The sequence below is a fragment of the Pseudonaja textilis genome, chromosome 1 (genome assembly GCF_049901715.1).
Source record: "Pseudonaja textilis isolate UNSWEBS1 chromosome 1, rPseTex1.2, whole genome shotgun sequence".
Taxonomy (NCBI): Eukaryota; Metazoa; Chordata; class Lepidosauria; order Squamata; family Elapidae; genus Pseudonaja; species Pseudonaja textilis.
Window position 1 is genome coordinate 224,415,456 of NC_141990.1, and position 18,139 is coordinate 224,433,594.

Genomic DNA, 18,139 nt, shown 5'->3' on the forward strand with positions numbered 1-18,139 from the left:
TAGAAGATGGAGGAGAGGAAGCAGTGACTGAGAGAACCATGAACCAGACTATCCCCTGTCAAAAGATGCAAAGACTGGGAAGGAGTTTGTGGCACCAGGAACCAGAGGAGGAATTTGCAAAGAGAGAGCCAAAGAAGAAAACAGCCAGAGATTGTAGATGGTACAAAGCAGGAGGGTCAGGCGCTAGAACTGGACCAAGCACGTAAAGAAGGATAAACCTTGATATATTCATGGTTTGGGCATACAGGAGAAGTTACTGGCATTCTTAAGGTTTTGGTAAATCCATGTAAGAGGAGAGAAGAAACCAGCCACTAAAAGTTTTGTATTATCAAGGAAAGGAGTGGAGTAAAGGTTTGATTCTACTCCTTTGACATTTAGTTATTTTAATATTCCCTAGAGTTAGACTTTGTTAGTGTACATACTTAGGTATACACTTGATTCTCTCTCTCTCTTTCTCTCTCTCTTTCTCTCTCATACAAATATCCCCAGACGCATATGCCTAGAATTATTGTAATATCTAAAATTATATAGTAACAAATAGTTCTCTATTCACTTGTTAGTGGTGTCTGTATCTCTGGCTTTGTTCCTATCCATACTCAACCTATGACAGAAGAAATCTAAGCTTCTCTGGAAATATTATTATTAATGGAAGTAATAAGTACCAAACTAGTAAGTCAAAGAAACTGCGTACTCAGTATAATGCAGGTATAATGTTTATAATATCTTGTGTGAGTGGTGGTTTTTTGTATATATGTGATGGGGGAATAATTAGATATAAAGATTTGACTAACATGCTATATTATGTTAGCCATAATAAATATAATAAAATTACATTTATTTGAGGAAATATAAACATAGTTAAGAAAAGAGACATGAACTTGAAAACCCATATACATTTTCTTGTAATCTCCAAAAGCAATGAAATTTAAACCAGTTCCTAAAGGATATTGTATCTGAGACATATGCACCATTTGGGAGTTCTAAACAGAATCAGCTCATGTCCAACTATTTATTTTTGCATTATGTAATATCCCCCATTATTTTTGCAATCCAATATTTATTCATTTAGAAACTTCTATAGTGCATATGATATATAAAATAATCCTAAATAGCTCACATTAATATTAAATAGAAATAGAATATGCAAAACAAAATCAACCACATGACACCACATATTACAAGCACAACATCACACCAAATAGACTCCTCTTGCCCTTACTTTTCCTGGGCTACCTAGTCCAGTGCCTGGGTGGTGAGGCAGGTCTTTTCAGGCCTCTGAAGGATTCATACTAGGGTTGGAGTTCCTTGGAAACCCAGGTTGAAAGGCACAATTGTTCAGGCTCAAATTATCCTACTCTGGGCAATGCTGTGAAGATTCAGCTCTCCGGAGAAGGCTGTAATGCTTGGAAAGGTGGAAGGGAAGAGAAAAAGAGGACAATCAGCAGTAAGGTGGATGGACGCAGTTACAGGAATGATGGATGCACCATTGGAAGACCTAAAGGAAGAAATTAGGGATATACATTAACAAAATCTATCTATGCAATTGTCAAAAATAAACAATGACCTGAAGTCATATTAACAATTGTTATCAATAGGAAAAAAAGCTGTTCTTAATCTAAAATGATCTATTTCTTTCTTTTGACTATGAAAATATTATAGAAGTATTCATGGGATGTGTTTGTCTCTTCCCTACCCTAAGTGGAAAAGAAATCAAGCCAATTCCAAGGATGTTCTTCATTTGAAAACAACAGAATCAAATGAACCAATTCAGTTTGTAGCTGAAGCATGAAAAAATGATGCCCATCTAAATAAGAAGAGGACTTTGTCAGTATAATCTGTGCAAACTTCTTAAAGAACAAGTCATATATGGCACATTATAGGTTTAGTAAATCAGACACTGTCGCAGCAAAGTTATTTACAGGTCCTTTTATACCTCACATATGACTAATGAACTTTGAATCTGAATAGATCATTTTATTCTGATGATTGCTTGTGAGAAATAGACAAAATTGAATCAAACTAATAAAAGATGCACTGCCTACCTTTAAGCAGGAATTAGCATTTAAAAAGCATTCAGTTCAAGCAATAAGGCTGAAGGCTGGGTTTTCTGAAATATTTATATCAAAACTTATGAAATGCTCAATAACATCCCTAAAGCATGGTAATTAAAGTTCCTCCCAGATGTACATATTTAGAGGATTGTAATTGATCTCAAAATGATCCCAGTTGTTGCATTATATCATTTTAAAAAATATTTTTTCTTTTTTTCTTTCTCTCTTTTGAATGAGGAATGAATCTCTCCGTACATGTTCCTATGAAGATTCTCAGTATTAGATAATCATATCTGCAAAGAGACGGACAGTTTACATGGAATGAGACAATCTGTGAAATAAACCAGTCTGTAGATATTTGGGGGGGAGGGGTGAAAAATAATAACAGATGCCTGGAAATTAATTGATGGCATCTGGGAAGGAACTACAGTCAATATAGTTGTTATGATATTATAGTCCATTTTTCTTTAAGTTACCAGAGCAGAAAAGTACGAATGTTACATAATACATTATGTAATGTACAAGGTTTCACATGAGTTCTACTCTCTGTTCCTTTCTGAGGTGGGGATTCTCTGTTTTTACACAGTGTTTATCCTATGTTGACCACCAGGAAGCAGTATGTGACCAGTTTTGTCCTAATTGGCATCCTTCAGCATGTTTGTCTTTTAATTATGGTCTTCAAAGTTGAGAAGACAGAGAAAAGAGGAATCACCTGTATACAGTCACTACAATACTTGGAGCTGAAACCTAAGAATAGTCAAAAGCTGAATTTATTTTTAGTGAACAAGAGACAGTGGCAAGGAAATTAACACAGAAAGAAAATGGAGGTTATCATTTTAATAACTCTTGTTCAGGCTTTTAAAGTTACTGAATTCATATAGATAATAACTTCAGAGAATGAGATAGAACTGAACATTTTGATGATAAAGCAGAGATCTGATTTTTCTGGTGGGAACGGGAAAGAGATGTCATAGTGAATGATTCACATGACAAAAATACTGATACCAGCTTGAAAATACTGCTAAATATGGAGAATCAGTTATTTTACATGGTCCAACGGACTCTCTCTGTCTCCCACAAGCAATGGACAACTATACTATAAGAGCATCCGGAAGCTGCAGTTGGTGCAAAATACAGCGGCCCACATGGTTTTGTGCAGACCCAGGTGTGCACATGTATCACCTCTCCTGTGGGAATCTACATTGGTTGCTGATTTGCTTCTGGGTGCAATTCAAGGTGCTGGTTGTCACCTTTAAAGCCCTTCATGGCTTGGGACTAGGCTATCTGAGGGATTGTCTCTTGCCAGTCACATCTACCTGACCCATCAGAGCGGGGAGGCAGGGAATATTGTGAGTCCCATCCCGAGGGAGATACACCTGATGGGATCCAGAAGAAGGGCCTTTTCTATGGTGGCTCCCTCTCTCTTGAACATCATTCCCTCAGAGATTAGAATGGCCCCCATTCTAATACTTTCCAGAAGGCACTGAAGACCTGGTTCTGCCAGCGGGCCTGGGGAACTCAGAGCGGGATGGAGGCCATTAAATGGCTCGTGTGATCTGCTGTCACTGGGACAGGGGGTGGGAGTTAAAGAGCGATTTTGTTATATTATACTACATTAATTTATTTGATTCTTTTTGTTAGTTTTTATAGTTTTAAATGTGATTTTTATACTGTAAGCCACCTTGAGTTGCCATGGGTAACATAGGTGGCAATATAAATTCAATAAATAAATAAATAAGTACTACATATGTTCAAAGCTTCTGAATTATCTTCAAAACTAGTTCTTCACAGAATGCTCTGCAGTTCTGTACACTGGAATTAATATATTTATTAAAAATGCTACAACAAACAGTAATTATCCTGTGTAGAGAAATATATTACATAACCTCCTAGTTAGGGGAATATGGGGTAAAAGCATACTGCCTTGCAAGTTTCTAGGTCAGAGATCCTCCATTACATAAAACAGTATGAGCACAATTGGGAAAAAGCAAAACAAAACTAGGCTTTGGCTATGCATGTGTCATGCTGGCCCAAATGTACCATGTTGGTGATAATGTTCTTATCATAAGCAGAATTCAAAAACAGTCTTGCAGATTTTTAAAATTATTTTTCGTTATCCAAATTTCTAGGCCAGCTCCCAGAATGACACTTGGTGGCTTCAGAAAATTAAAAGCAAAAAATAATCTATGAGAGGGAACAAATCTCTCATATCATCACCAATTGGAAGGGATCTGCCAAACACCCTAACCCAAGGCTGAATGAATCACCACATTTTAGAGCTCACTTGAAGGTACATTAGGTGAACAAATCTAGGTAGGCTTGTCTATCACAGCTCATACCACTAAGCAACTGATAAGGGCAACATATGAGGACATATGATTCCTGAACTGAAAGTTTTGTACTGGTTATGAATTGCCTACCAGACACAATTCAGAGTATTGATTTTGAGCTCTAAAGGCTCAACAGTTTAAGACTATTTGTGGATTTACCTTAATTATTGTGAATCTGGTTGAGTAGCTTGGTTACTCTGCTATCAGCAATACAACTGTTGGGTATACAGGGAAAGTTTTTTTCCTGTGTTTTCTCCTGTTTTCTCCAAGAGGCATGGACATGGCCTATTCTGTATAGGAAACTAACTTTTTTATTAAGAATAATTAAAGCAATGAATTTGTGATTGTTACAAATTTCTATCTAGAAGATGATACCCAACCCCAAATTTGGCCTTTCACCAAATTTACTTCCTACCCATGCTAAGCATCTTGCTAGCAACAAAATTATGATGTTTCGATTAAATTATAAACAGGGATTTGTTATTGTTCCTCATTGCTAAAATACAACTTCCTTGGGTTTTGTGAAATAAAGTACTTGGGTTTTGAAATGGTTAATAAAAGTTTGAGAAAATATTAGAAACTTCATTCAGTTCTTCAGGACAACTTTTCTACATGTCATTAAGCTCCACCTCAGGAGACACAAAGGGCATTTTAATTATCCTAATTTTCTTCAAAGGCAAATCTTTGAAGTCTTTTTTTTCCTTTCCCAAAGTGAGAATATGTTAGATGGAAAGAAACTCTCAACATTCTCTTGTCCAACATCAGCAATGAAATTGGATAATCATGCTTGTCATCCAAAAGGTATGACCATTATTCTATGATAAAATAAAAGTGACAGGCCAGTGAAGCTTTGAAATAACTTGTAATCATGCAGTGTAAGATTTTGTGATGACTTTTTTTGCAGTCACTTTTGAAATTTATTATCAGAGTACTACTGCACTTTTATATTCTTTTTTAATGCTTGCCACAAGCAGCTCAAAAGTGTATTTCAGTAAGATTGCCTTGCTAGATTACTAACTTAACTCTGTGAAAGAGAAGAGTCAAATTTAGTGGAAGTAAAAGTTTATTTTTTTAGGTAAAATGTATTTCAGTAATTCTAAAGAGATTAAATGATGATTTATCTTATAGTGAGCTGCTAGTTGTATTACATTAATTAAATGAAAAAACAAGTGGGATAAAACTGAGAAATAATAAAGGAAAGCATTTACAAACACTTAGACAAATATGACTTCTTTTTCTTCTGTCATTGCTATGTATTTATTTATTAAATAGGGCACATCTGAAATGTTTTCTTCTTTCATGAAAATGAAAGAAAGTATATTTTGTAGCATTTATTATTCACAATATAAATCTTACTATCTGCACAATACTTTTCACTCTTTGTCTAGTACTAGTATTCTAACAGTTCTTTCCATTTTCAGTCTGAAAAACTGTCTTGTCTGAGGCCTTAGCTGAGACCAAATGTGAGCCCCAGGCCCCCTGGCTTGTCGCAGTTGGACTGACTCTTCTAATTTTTGATAGTAAAAAGATTTCGCCACTTTTTAAATGTATAGTGGTTCAGTAGGAATGTGAATCTGACAGAGAATAGATAGTGGAGGAAGTCTTCACATTTGTGTTCTCCATGCAACAGTTGGCACTGGCAAGTATAAGTTTGAAAAAAGGAATTGGAAAAAGAGTCCCTCACGCACCACAATCCACCTTATTGTCATTATGTCCTTTTTACAAAAGTATATAAAATAGCTGACAATGTCATCAATCTGGAATGAGTGAGCTAAACATTCAACCTGACAAATCAAAGCACAGACCTCCTTAGTTAAACGCTGAGGAAGGCTGAGTGATACACACCTTTCAGAACCCCCAGGCTGCTTTCTGAATCTTGTTCAGGGACTGAGATAAATTGTACCTCTAATTTGATTACTGGACAGCCCTTTTGCTTGATTAATTATGTGCCATCAAGTTGCTGTTGACCCCCAGTGATCACATCGGTAGATCTTTTCCATGATGATCTACATCTAACCTGGTCCTTCAGGCACTTCATCACCACTGCAACTGAGCCCATCCATCTTGCTTCTTGTCACTTTCTTCTTCTTTTTCCTTCCATCTTTCTTAGCATCTGAGATTTTTCCAGAGAAACAGGTCTTCACATAGTATGTCCAAAGTAGGATAATTTGACCCTCGTCATGTGTGTCTTGATTGAGAACTCTGGGTTGAAGACAGTCCTTTTAGAGGAATCTTACTTAATAGCAGCAGTGATATACTGAATATGAACACATCACTTTCTACATCATGTTTTTGATAGCCATGTCATAATAATGATTCTTTATCACATTTGATCAGTTAGATGTTTTGGAATTAGTCATTATCATCATAATCTGAATTCTATATATATGCAAAACAGGCAACCTCTTTTTTGTGTGCTTGTCCTTCCAATTAATTTAATTTTAATTATTTTAATTTTAAATACAAAATATTTTTGCATATATAGCTATGCATACATAAACTCACGTCTTCTTTTTAATAGTAGTTTAGTTAGGTGCTACCAAATGAAGTCAGGTGACTTCTCTTGGAAAACAGATTTACTCTCTACTTTTTATTGTTTAATTCTATGGTTCTTGAGCGACTATTTAAAAAGCCATATGATGTTTGAACCTCCATGTTTCAGAAGAAGAGATCTGACTCTCCTCTATGAGACTATGTTAAGGTTTGAATCTAATGGATCCCTGTATAAGAATTTGATGCTGGAGAAGATACAAAAGACATGAATGTGAATGACTAGGGTGGCATTTACGTTCTGTGAAATATATACTCTAGATAGGAAGACAGAGAAGAACAGCTGTAGATCCTCAGTACAAATTTCCCCACCTTCTGATATTCCTTCAGAATGTGAGGAAAATTTTGACAGTCTTGGATCTGAAATATCTTGATTTTTTTCCTTTACTCTCTCCCATAAGCAAGTTCTGCTATTGTATTTTTATAGGAGAGGAAATGAATCAGAAATGTGTCCAGATTGAATGCATTCAGTCCATACCAGCCTTGCTTTAGCATTTTATAGTTACAGATTTCTAAGAAGATACAATGGTTCCCAGCTTTCCAAGTGGTATATAATTCTTATATTCCTGGCTTTAATTTAAAGACAAAAGCAGGTATCCAGTCCTTGCCATATTCCATATATGGTGCAAAATAGGCAACTTATTTTCTGTGTGCTCGTTCCTCCTCCAATATTGTTAGCCTATCAATATTAGTCATAGCAGTAATTGGCACACCTTTTACTTGGAGAAGGATTTGAAGGAGAGAGTTACTTCTCTTGCAATATGGCATTGGTCTAAAGGAATCAATATGCTGTGGAATACCAATAGAATAAAGATAATGGAGAAACAATGTTTGGTTTAAATTTTCTCCTGAAGGGAAGGAAATATAGTAGAAGAGAAGGGCTTTTGGTTTATTAGATCCAAAGCTTCACTTTATTCACTCTGGTCACAAGGTTTCTCAGCAATAGAAAAAGCTGAGGATAGATGCTAGAGAAAAAGTTGAAGGGAACATTTGATTTAAGATTTTTCTCTTCTCTAATCAGGTTGTCTTCAAACACAAGGAAGAAATCCAAAGAATCCTCCACTGCTTTCGTGGTATTCCTATTCTGCTTGTTCATATTCATTCTCATCCATATAGTAGAGTGGAGGTTCAAAGTGGGGTAGAGATCAAAATAGAATGAATAAACATGAATATACAGTATATATGAAATCAGATTAATACATCAGTGAGTAGACTCTTCACAAGGACAGGGAAGGCTCAAGATTCAGAATCTAGTTCTAACATAAGCATAATTTAAGAACTAAGGGGTCCACATATCATCTAATTACCAAGATCAGAAATTAGTACTTAGAGACAGATGGTGGTTTAGTCATTAGGAACCCGGAATTTAAAGATTTTAAAGTTTCCAGATTTTAAAGTACCAGCCGATGTCTAATTGTAAATGGTCTGCAGTGTCTCCGAAGGGTACAACTTGTAAAGAAAGGAATTTACTTACTTGCTTGCTTGCTTGCGTGCCTGCCTGCATGCCTGCCTGCCATGTACCTACCTACCTCTGTCTGTCTGTCTGTCTGTCTGTCTGTCTGTCTGTCTGTCTCTGTCTTTCTCTCTGTCTCTGTCTCTGTCTCTCTCTAATCAACTGCCCGTCTCCCTCACAGGCTCTGGGCAAAGTTGCTCTTGAATAAACCTTGTACTGAGTAGTGCCTTACACGGGCATCTTTGGAAGGGCCAAGGGGTAAGTAATGAAATGTGGTGATGTCATGAGATAAAAATCCCATCCCTTATGTATCTGTATGATATGAATATATGGAACATGCATTGTGAAGTTATGACACATATACTATGGGATATTAGTGAGTCATTCACTGGATCCAGTTTCTGCCATCATCATCAGCTCTGTTAAAAGAGAAGTCATCTTCAGTCTGCCATTGCTTTCATGGAAGTAATGGCTTTTATTTTAGCAGCAGTGCTCCCTCAGGATGAAAGGTGGCTCAGATTCTTTGGGTACTCAGATAGGGTTCCTCATATCCTAATGATTCATCAGTAAAAAAAATCCTTTCAAGGACTGAAATCTTTTTAGTTTAGGCTCAAATTGGAAGCTATAAATTTTAGTAATTTCCTAATCATCCTGAAATAAAAATAGGCCAGAGTGAAAAGAATAGTCCCAAGGATTAAACAATGTCAGACTTTTTTTTTTTAAAAAAAAGTATCTTCCCTTATAGGAACATGTTAAAATGTGTTAAAGTAGCATGTTAAACATGTTCAAAAAAACAACATAGAAGTTCAGATTGTATGTTAAATGCAATTAAGAATCATTTAATATCTTAAACAGTTGCAACAAAAATCACCATTCATCACCATTTTGTAACTCAGGGCTTCATCTTCCTCTTCTTCTTCTTCTTCTTTAATTCGCTTTTATTTTGTAAACGTTCAGTAATATAGTCAATCAATAAGAATACAATCATTTATCACATTATTACATCTATTATCTTCTTCTCAATATATCTAATTGATATGTTACACTTAGGACCATTAGTGCTATTATGGGAACATTAGAGAAGATTCTTACATTGATAGATTGCAACAATTTAATTGAAAGTTTAGAGCAGGTGATTAATTACAGTATTAATTATCTCTTTCAGAAAGTGCATGAAGTCGGAAGGAAACAAGTTTTTGCAACAACTGATCAGCTATCCCAGGCTCCACTTTATTCAGAATAAATGAATAAAGAAGCAGAAAAAATGGGCAAATGGAACCAAACAACAGTGACTGAGTTTGTTCTTCTTGGCTTCACCGATCATCATACGATCAAGGCTGTCTTCTTTGTTCTCTTCTTAGCCATCTATCTAGTCACTTTGGTAGGAAATATTGGTATCATCATATTAATCTGGATCAGTCGATGCCTCCGCAGTCCAATGTACTTTTTCCTTAGCAACTTGGCCTTCCTAGACTTCTGTTATTCTTCTGCCATTACACCTAAAATGCTTCTCAATTTCATAACTGGAAAGAAGACAATCTCACTTGCAGGATGTATCACACAAATGTATGTGTTTGCTTCTTTTGCAGATGCTGAGTGCCTTCTTCTGGCTGCCATGGCATATGACCGTTACATGGCTATTTGTAACCCACTAATTTATCCCGCTCTTATGTCCCACAGAGTTTGTTTCGGGTTGGTAGTTGGCTCTTATCTTATTGGTAGTGTGACTTCACTAATTCACACTTATTATACATTTCACTTGTCATTTTGTGGATCCAACATCATCAATCATTTCTTCTGTGATGTCCCTCCACTGTTAGCTCTCTCCTGCTCTAACACTCACATTAATGAAATTCTTCTTTTTGCCTTGTGTGGTTTCATCCAAATGAGCACTTTTTTGTTGATTGTTATCTCCTACGTCTATGTCATTTGCACCATCTTGAGGATCCATTCAGCTGAAGGCCGCCAGAAGGCCTTTTCAACTTGTACCTCCCACTTGACAGCAGTTGCTTTGTATTATGGAACCCTCCTCTTTACTTATTTGCGGCCAAGCTCCAGCTATATCCTGAATACAGACAAAATAGTTTCTGTTTTTTATACTGTGGTTTTTCCTATGTTAAACCCCTTGATCTATACCTTGAGAAATGAAGAAGTAAAGGATGCCTTCAATAAATTATTGCAAAGAAAGCTGGTTGCACTCAGAAGGATTAGGAGATTTTTTCAGTGTTTGCACTAGCAAAAATAAACATAGACTTGAAACTGGGAATACACACATGCACAAACCTCTGTGATTACATTTCATTGACTTAATTTCAGCTATATTCATTTCACTTCACATAAAAAGATTTTGTTTAACTAGTGTTCTTCAAATATTTAATGATTGTATGCAATAAAGTACTTTTATATGGGGATTCATAAATAACTTAAACTTCTATTTTGAAAAGTTATGGATCACAGCCATAAAGCTTCATCTCATGAAGATAAATTCTACTTGGTAAAAACAAATCTCATAAACATATTTGTTGTGCTATAAACTATTTCTTAGCTACTGTGATTTTTTTTTTCATCAAAGACAAATTAACGAATTATCCCCAATGCAAGAAAGTAACCTTGAAATTTATTCTTACATAAAAATGCCCCATAAGATGGAATGCAATCTTCACAAGTCTCTAGATGCTGAGGATCCTTAAATATAATAGTTCTCTAGCACTCTGTGGTCTGGGATAGCAACCTCATCTGCATGGGCTCCCCTTGGAAACATAATCTATGCTTTAATTTGGAAGAAGGTCTTCTCCCGCCATCTATTTAGCCCTAGTTGGGGAAAGATCACTAGGGAAGTTTGCTCCTTTGATGATCATTCATAGCAAATGTTATGAGAGAATGAGGAATGTAACAGTGCTAATCTTTGTGCATTAAAAGCCATAATATAAAACGCAATTTAAAAAATTGGGTTTGTCTCAGTTCCATATCATGTTCATCAGTTCTGATAGAGAAAGGAGTGCCCTCAAGCTTCTCTGCTAGAGAGAATTTAAGGGTTGTTTCTGTGCTCAGATGAGTATTGTACTTTTATTTTATTATAACATCAGGAATCAAATGCTCAAATGATCAATGGGTATGTTAAACACAAGGTGATTCTACCTCTAGATAATATAACAATTTGGAAAATTTAATTAAACTAAGATGGATCAAAGGAAGACTTACAGTCCAAATGACCTGGAAGGCATTAACCATTATAGCAATAAACTTGGTTTGAGGGCTTTTAACTGAATTATGAATGTTATCATTGGCAATCTGAAATCCATTCATTGTACAAGTTATATATGATGTTTACACAAGCTCATTTTATTATGGTTAAACAAATATATCACTATCTGCAATCTTATATAAATTCAAAGACATTTATTGTTGCTGTCAATATTATGGATTAAGTGGACCATGGATTGTTGCTCTCTTTAACTGTATCACGGATGCCAATTACATTGATCTTTTTTTGTTTTTCGAAAACTGCTAGTTTAAATACCTTCAACTATAAATTTTCCATGTTAATAACATGACATTTCTGGAAAGATGTTGATGAGGATTATTTCCTCGTAAGATTAATAAGCCCCAGTGGTGCAGTGATTAGAATGCAGTATTGCAGGCTAACTCTGCCCATAGCCTGGAGTTAGATCCTACAGGGCCCAAGGTTGCCTTAGCCTTTCATCCCTCTGAGTAAGGTAAAATGAGGACCCAGATTGTTGGGGGCAATATGCAAATAATGCTTCTACATTGTAAATCACCCAATGAGTGCTCTAAAGAGCTATGAAGCAGTATGTAAGCCTAAATGCTATTGCTATTTAGAGACCAGTGATGGCACCATGGTTGGAATGCATATTGCAGACTAATTCTGCTGACTGCCGCAGTTTGATCCTGACTGGTTCAAGGTTGACTCAGATTTCCATCCTTCCAAGGTGGGTAAAATGAGGATCAAGATTGTTGGGGGCAATATGCTGACTCTGTAAACCACTTAGAGCTATAAAACACTATTAAGCAGAATACAAGTCTAAGTGCTATTGCTATTGCTAATGTACATGATTGCTTCAAGTCAACTTTATGGGAGGGTCTATGTAATTTTCTAGGAAGTAACATGGAAGTTGTTTACCATTGCTTTCTTTTTGAATAGTTTTTAATATTTATTTAAGGAATTTCCCATGCACTTTTACTCAAATGCTAACTAGGTCTGACAATATTTAGCTTTGGGAGAGGTCAGTTAAGGTTGGCTAAATGCTAGGTGATTGTAATTAAAAATTTCCTAAGTGACCTCCAAGTGTTTGTCTTTCATGATGTTTCAATCATATTTATAATCCCACAAAGAGCCACTTTTGCACAATTGCTCTTGTTTTCAGATTGTCTTTTTCTCTTTTTAAATTAGTGTTAGTTCCTAATGATGCTGTCACATAACCAAATTTATGTCATTGTCACTGGCCAGATGGGTAATTTCATGAAAACAATGGTGGCACCACCAGTGGAAAATTACAGTAGAAGCAATTATTTTGAATGCCAACAAATGGATGTTTGGTGTGGGGGTGAGAAAACAAGACGGCTTGAATGAATAGCAATAGCAATAACACTTAGACTTATATACTGCTCTACAGTGCTTTACAGCCCTCTCTAAGCAGTTTTACAGAGTCAGCATATTGCCCCCAACAATCTGGGCCTTCATCCTCCCACCTCGGAAGGAAGGAAGGCTGAGTCAACCTTGAGCCTGGTGGGATTCGAACTGCCAAGTTGCAGGCAGCTGGCAGTCAGCAGAAGTAGGCTGCAGTACTGCATTCTAACCACTGTGCAACCGTGGCTCATTATAAGGGGAATCTTCTTTCTGAAATGTCCCTTATGGGGTGGGGGGAGGCTTAATCTCCATCTGAAAAGGAACATGTTTGGACAAGAAAACTACATATATGATTCTACCATAGAAACAATATTTTGAAGAATGGTTGTGGTTATTTACAGAAAATACTGGATGTGTATTTAAAGGATGAATTCTAACATTCAACTCTCCATATACAACTCTCCATATATGTAAACATGAATTACATGGGGTGTATGTGTGTGTATGTGTATACAGTATATATTCTTATTCTTTCTACATTTTCCTCAGCCTTGAATATTTTGTGCTTTGGCGAAAGTGCATGATGCACACAAGAAAAATGGGGACATTCATTATTTCAAAAGTTTATTATACTCTTTACCTTCTGGGTGGTAGTTAGAAAAAATGGATCTGTAACTAAGTTAAATAAAAGTTTAGTGATCAAATAGTATACCAATAGAATATTTCAAACACACATATAACCAAAGAAAATCCAAGGCAGCAGGAAAATAGGTAACTCAAGGAAAGAAAAATATTAATGCGAGGGATCTCTAGATGTTGAACTGTGGATATTCTGTATGTAAGACAAACCTTATAGTTATTATGCTAATAAAAAGAGTATCTCTAAGAGAATCTGCCCAGACCTTATTCAGGAAAAGCAGGGAAAGCCTGTAAAGGGACATTCCTGTTTTTCTGAAGTAGACAGTCAAAGTTCAGGGACTGTTCTAGAAGAAAGCAAAATGCTCAGCAATGTGAAAAGCCTTGAACAGGTTAATTCTATCCCTTCTTCTATAATGGTATGCAAGGATGATCTTTGAAAACAGGAGGAAGAACTCAGACAAGGCAACTTCCATGCAAAAGGTATTTCAAGCGATTAAAGGAAAAGGGATATGGGAAGCATCTCAGAAGGGATCCTCTCTAGTTTTCTGGAAAGTAAAAGTAAAGGGGGAAGAGAGGCTTTCATACTTGCAAGATTCTGTTACTGTAATCTTGCAATAAAGGTAATAATAGTACTCAAGATTTGTGCTTTTTGTTTGGATTAGATCAAAGAGCTGACAACTTCCACCCTCACCAGGTAGATTGCATTATGTCTATAGCACAAAACTCAGGTTAAAATCATTTACAGAAGCCTATTTTTCCTTTGGTTTATTTTTGCTCAGGTTAAAGATATAAAAACGATGTCTAGTGGTGGGATTCATTTTTTTTATTACCAGTTCTGTGGGCGGGGCTTGGTGGGTGTGGCAGGGGAAGGATACTGTAAAATCTCCAGTCAGAGGTTGTATTTGCCGGTTCTCTGAACTACTCAAAATTTCTGCTAACGGTTCTGCAGAACTGGTCAGAACCTGCTGAATACCACCTCTGATTCCATACCATTTCCTTCCATACCACTTTGGGCAACATTTAAGTCAAAAATAGTGAAGGGATCTCTTTTGGTTCAAGTCCCCCTATCTATGCTCAACTTGATTAGCTACCGTTTTAAGAGGATGATAGCTGGTGATAGCATATTGTATTTTCTTTAGGAAATATTACCATTGGCCCATTACAGAGCATAAGCAGGTGTGGATTAAATTAGTTATGATTATTTCAAAGTACACAAGAAATAGAAGCAGATGCTAACAGCCTATATTCAAGAAGTGTGATTGAGTGTCAAGTCAGTGAACCAGAAACAAGTAATCTACACCCAGCAGCAAAGATCAACGTGGTTTTTCTCTCAATTTTATCTACTTCTGCTTCATTCTTCAGAATTGTCTTCCAATGTGACCCAATGTTTATCAGAGATTAACCAATCAGGTGAGTGGTGGGATTCAAATTTTTTACTACCGGTTCTGTGGGCGTGGCTTGGTGGGTGTGGCAGGGGAAAAGTTACTGTAAAATCTCCAGTCAGAGGTGATATTTGCCAATTCTCCAAACTACTCAAAATTTCCACTACCGGTTTTCCAGAACTGATCAGAACCTGCTGAAATCAGGTGGATTTACAAGTGAGGATTTCATTTTAAATAATGTGCTATTCCCAAGGAAATGTCCTTATTGTTTGTGCTGTTTTAATATTTTGCATTTTCTTTTCATTGTGTTGAATGAACTGATTCAAGCTTAAGTTTAGTACAGAAGATGTAAAAAAATCACAACTAACTGAGTATCCTATTTCTCAGCTTTCTGTTTTAAAATGTTTTGTGTTTTCAGCCTCAAGGCTCACAATTTAAATTGAGCTTGGTTAGTATGATTTTGGAGCTGAGCCTACATTGCATCTCTTGAGGGCTCTTCATTGTCAAGGCCCATGACTAGGGACATATAAGGAAGAGACAGACTTAGTAGGAACCAAATATTTCATCATTCTTTTAAAAATGCCTTTTAAACTAACAACCAAGAAATAAAACATTATCACTGAGAAAATGTCATTCTTTTACTTTAATTGAAAAGTATAAAACATTACTATGGTGCATAAAACATCATAGAGAATGGGGGCTTTTTAGCATAATCTTCCAGAAGTATGAAGTTATATTAGCATTTTGACTGGTCATGTTAATGTTTGGATGTTCACTCTCCACTCCTCCTTTTCTTTTTGCATGCCATCATGAATGGCAGGAAACATTTCTTGCCAATGTTTTCTTCCAGGCATCCTTCACTTCTTTGTTCCTCAGGCTGTAGATCAAGGGGTTCATCATGGGAAACACCACAGTATAAAAAACAGATGATTTTATCAGTGTCTGGGGCATAACTGGAAGTAGGCCAAAGATAGGTGAAAAGGAGGGCCCCATAGAAAAGGGCAATAGCAATGAAATGGGAGCTGCAAGTTGAAAAGGCTTTCGGGCAGCCTGTGTTGGTAGGAATTTTCAAAATAGTGCAAAGGATAGAGGAATAGGAGATGAGGATGAACAAGAAAGTGCTTGTCTAGATAAAACCACACAGAGCAAAGAGGAGCATCTTGTTTATATGGGTATTGGAACAAGAGAGGGCCAAGAGTGGGGGGATGTCATAGAAGAAGTGATTGATGACATTGGATCCACAAAGGGAGATGTGAAAAGTAAAACAAGTGTGCACCAATGAGGTCATGCTGCTAATCAGATAAGAACCTGTTATCAAAGAGATGCACACTTTGTGAGACATAAGAATAGGATAGAGTAGCGGGTTGCAAATGGCCATGTAGCAGTCATAGGAAGCAAAGGAAGCAAATAAATACATTTGAACAATGCATCCTGCAAATGGAATGGCCTTCTTCTCTCTTAAGAAATTGACTAGCATCTTGGGAACAATGGTGGAAGAATAACTAGTATCTAGGAAAGCCAAATTGCTGAGCAAGAAGTACATTAGACTATGTAAACTGGGGCAAATCCAGGTTAATAAGATAATACCAATGTTCCCCACAGAGTGATCATATAGATGGCTAAGAAGAGGACAAAGAAGCCTGTGTTGATTTCTTGACAATCGGTGAAGCCAAGAAGAAGGAACTCATGCACTGTTGTGTGGTTCCCCTTGGCCATTTTGTTCAGTCTTTGGAGTCCTTGACTCAGGAACTGAAATCAAGGAAAGATACAAACTGTGGGGACAATGACAAACACATTGTCAACATATTTACAAAAGGTGCTTCCTCTCTCCTCCTGAAATTAGAAGAACAAATATTTTCATTGATCTTCTTTGATACTTTATAAAAACAAAATGTTGAAAAATGATAAGCAGGGAAACAAATGACCAAGGAAGCCTGACATTGGTTTGCTTGGTTTGGCTGAGTTTGCATTCCCTTTGAAGGAATATATTCTCAATATACTTCATATAAATTCAAACATGTTTTAGCACATACAGTGTGCATTCTCTAGAACAGGGGTGGGGAACTATGGCCCCTTTATGACTTGTGGACTTCAATTCCCAGAATGGCTGGCTCAGGAATTCTTGATGTCCACAAATCATAAAAGGGTCATAGTTGATCGAGAACAGGGGTCTCCAACCTTAGCAACTTTAAGACTTGTGGACTTCAACTCCCAGAATTCCTCAGCTAGCTTTGCTGGCTGAGGAATTCTGGGAGTTGAAGTCCACAAGTCTTAAAGTTGCCATGGTTGGAAACCCCTGATCTAGAAGAAGACCAATGAGGCCTTCTTCACACAAATTTTGTCCCTAGCCAGTCTGATCTATGCATTGTTGTATTGATTTTCATATTTATTTATTGATAGGTTGGTGGATTTATATATGTATAACTCCTGTTTCTAAAGCTGCCCAATTTCTCAACAGTTCTGGGTAGCATACAAAAGGAAAACCAAAGAAAAAGAATATGTTACACAATAGTAAAAGAAAACAAATGTCTCATTTGTCTCCTTTATATCTAACTAGCAAGAAAGACCATGGCTAGTCAGTGACCATTTAATGTCTTTAAAAATCTGAATGGTTTGCAGTTTAAAAGAGAGAAAAATATCATAGACCTGCTTTAAACCAAAACATGAGTGAGTATTAAGGCCAATTATATTTGCAGTTTTTTCTGGAAATCTCTGGATTTGAATGGTATAGGAATGTTAATAAACAGAGAAATAAATTAAAAAATGCAAGAGATAACCCAGAAAAGATATAGCATATAATTTCATGCCCGAGTACAGTTTATTAATATTAGTATGAGTAATTAGTATTGTTTACTTTTGCTTGAAAGGATGGATATGACAGAAAAGGAATTAACATCTATTAATAATTACTGTATCTGATTTAGAGAGGTGCGTGATTTTTTTCAAACTTAAATTCACGTACCCCTGCTGCAGTATACGTTTGCAATTTTAAACAAGGTTTAAAATATACATTTTTGTGTGATTTTTTTCTCTCTCTGGTATACTTATTTTTGCACGTATGTCTTTTCAACTATATTTTAAGTCAGATATCACACTAAGAGCTAGAATGGTCTAGCGATTAAGGCACCAGGCTTGGAAAGTGTGAG

General features: G+C 36.3%; 1 protein-coding gene and 1 pseudogene across 1 annotated transcript; one reads left to right on the top strand and one right to left on the bottom strand.

Moving 5' to 3' along the window:
- The first annotated feature begins 9,648 nt into the window (after positions 1-9,648).
- LOC113448843 (olfactory receptor 5AR1-like) lies at positions 9,649-10,620 on the top strand. The gene has a single exon (XM_026719659.2). The coding sequence runs from the start codon at positions 9,649-9,651 to the stop codon at positions 10,618-10,620; it is 972 nt and encodes a 323-aa protein (XP_026575444.2).
- A 5,180-nt stretch (positions 10,621-15,800) lies between these two features.
- LOC113448844 (olfactory receptor 5AS1-like) lies at positions 15,801-16,712 on the bottom strand (annotated as a pseudogene).
- Positions 16,713-18,139: the final 1,427 nt, after the last annotated feature.

Excerpts from the sequence above, each read along its gene's own strand:
- LOC113448843 (XM_026719659.2), top strand. The coding sequence starts at position 9,649 with ATGGGCAAATGGAACCAAACAACAGTGACTGAGTTTGTTCTTCTTGGC.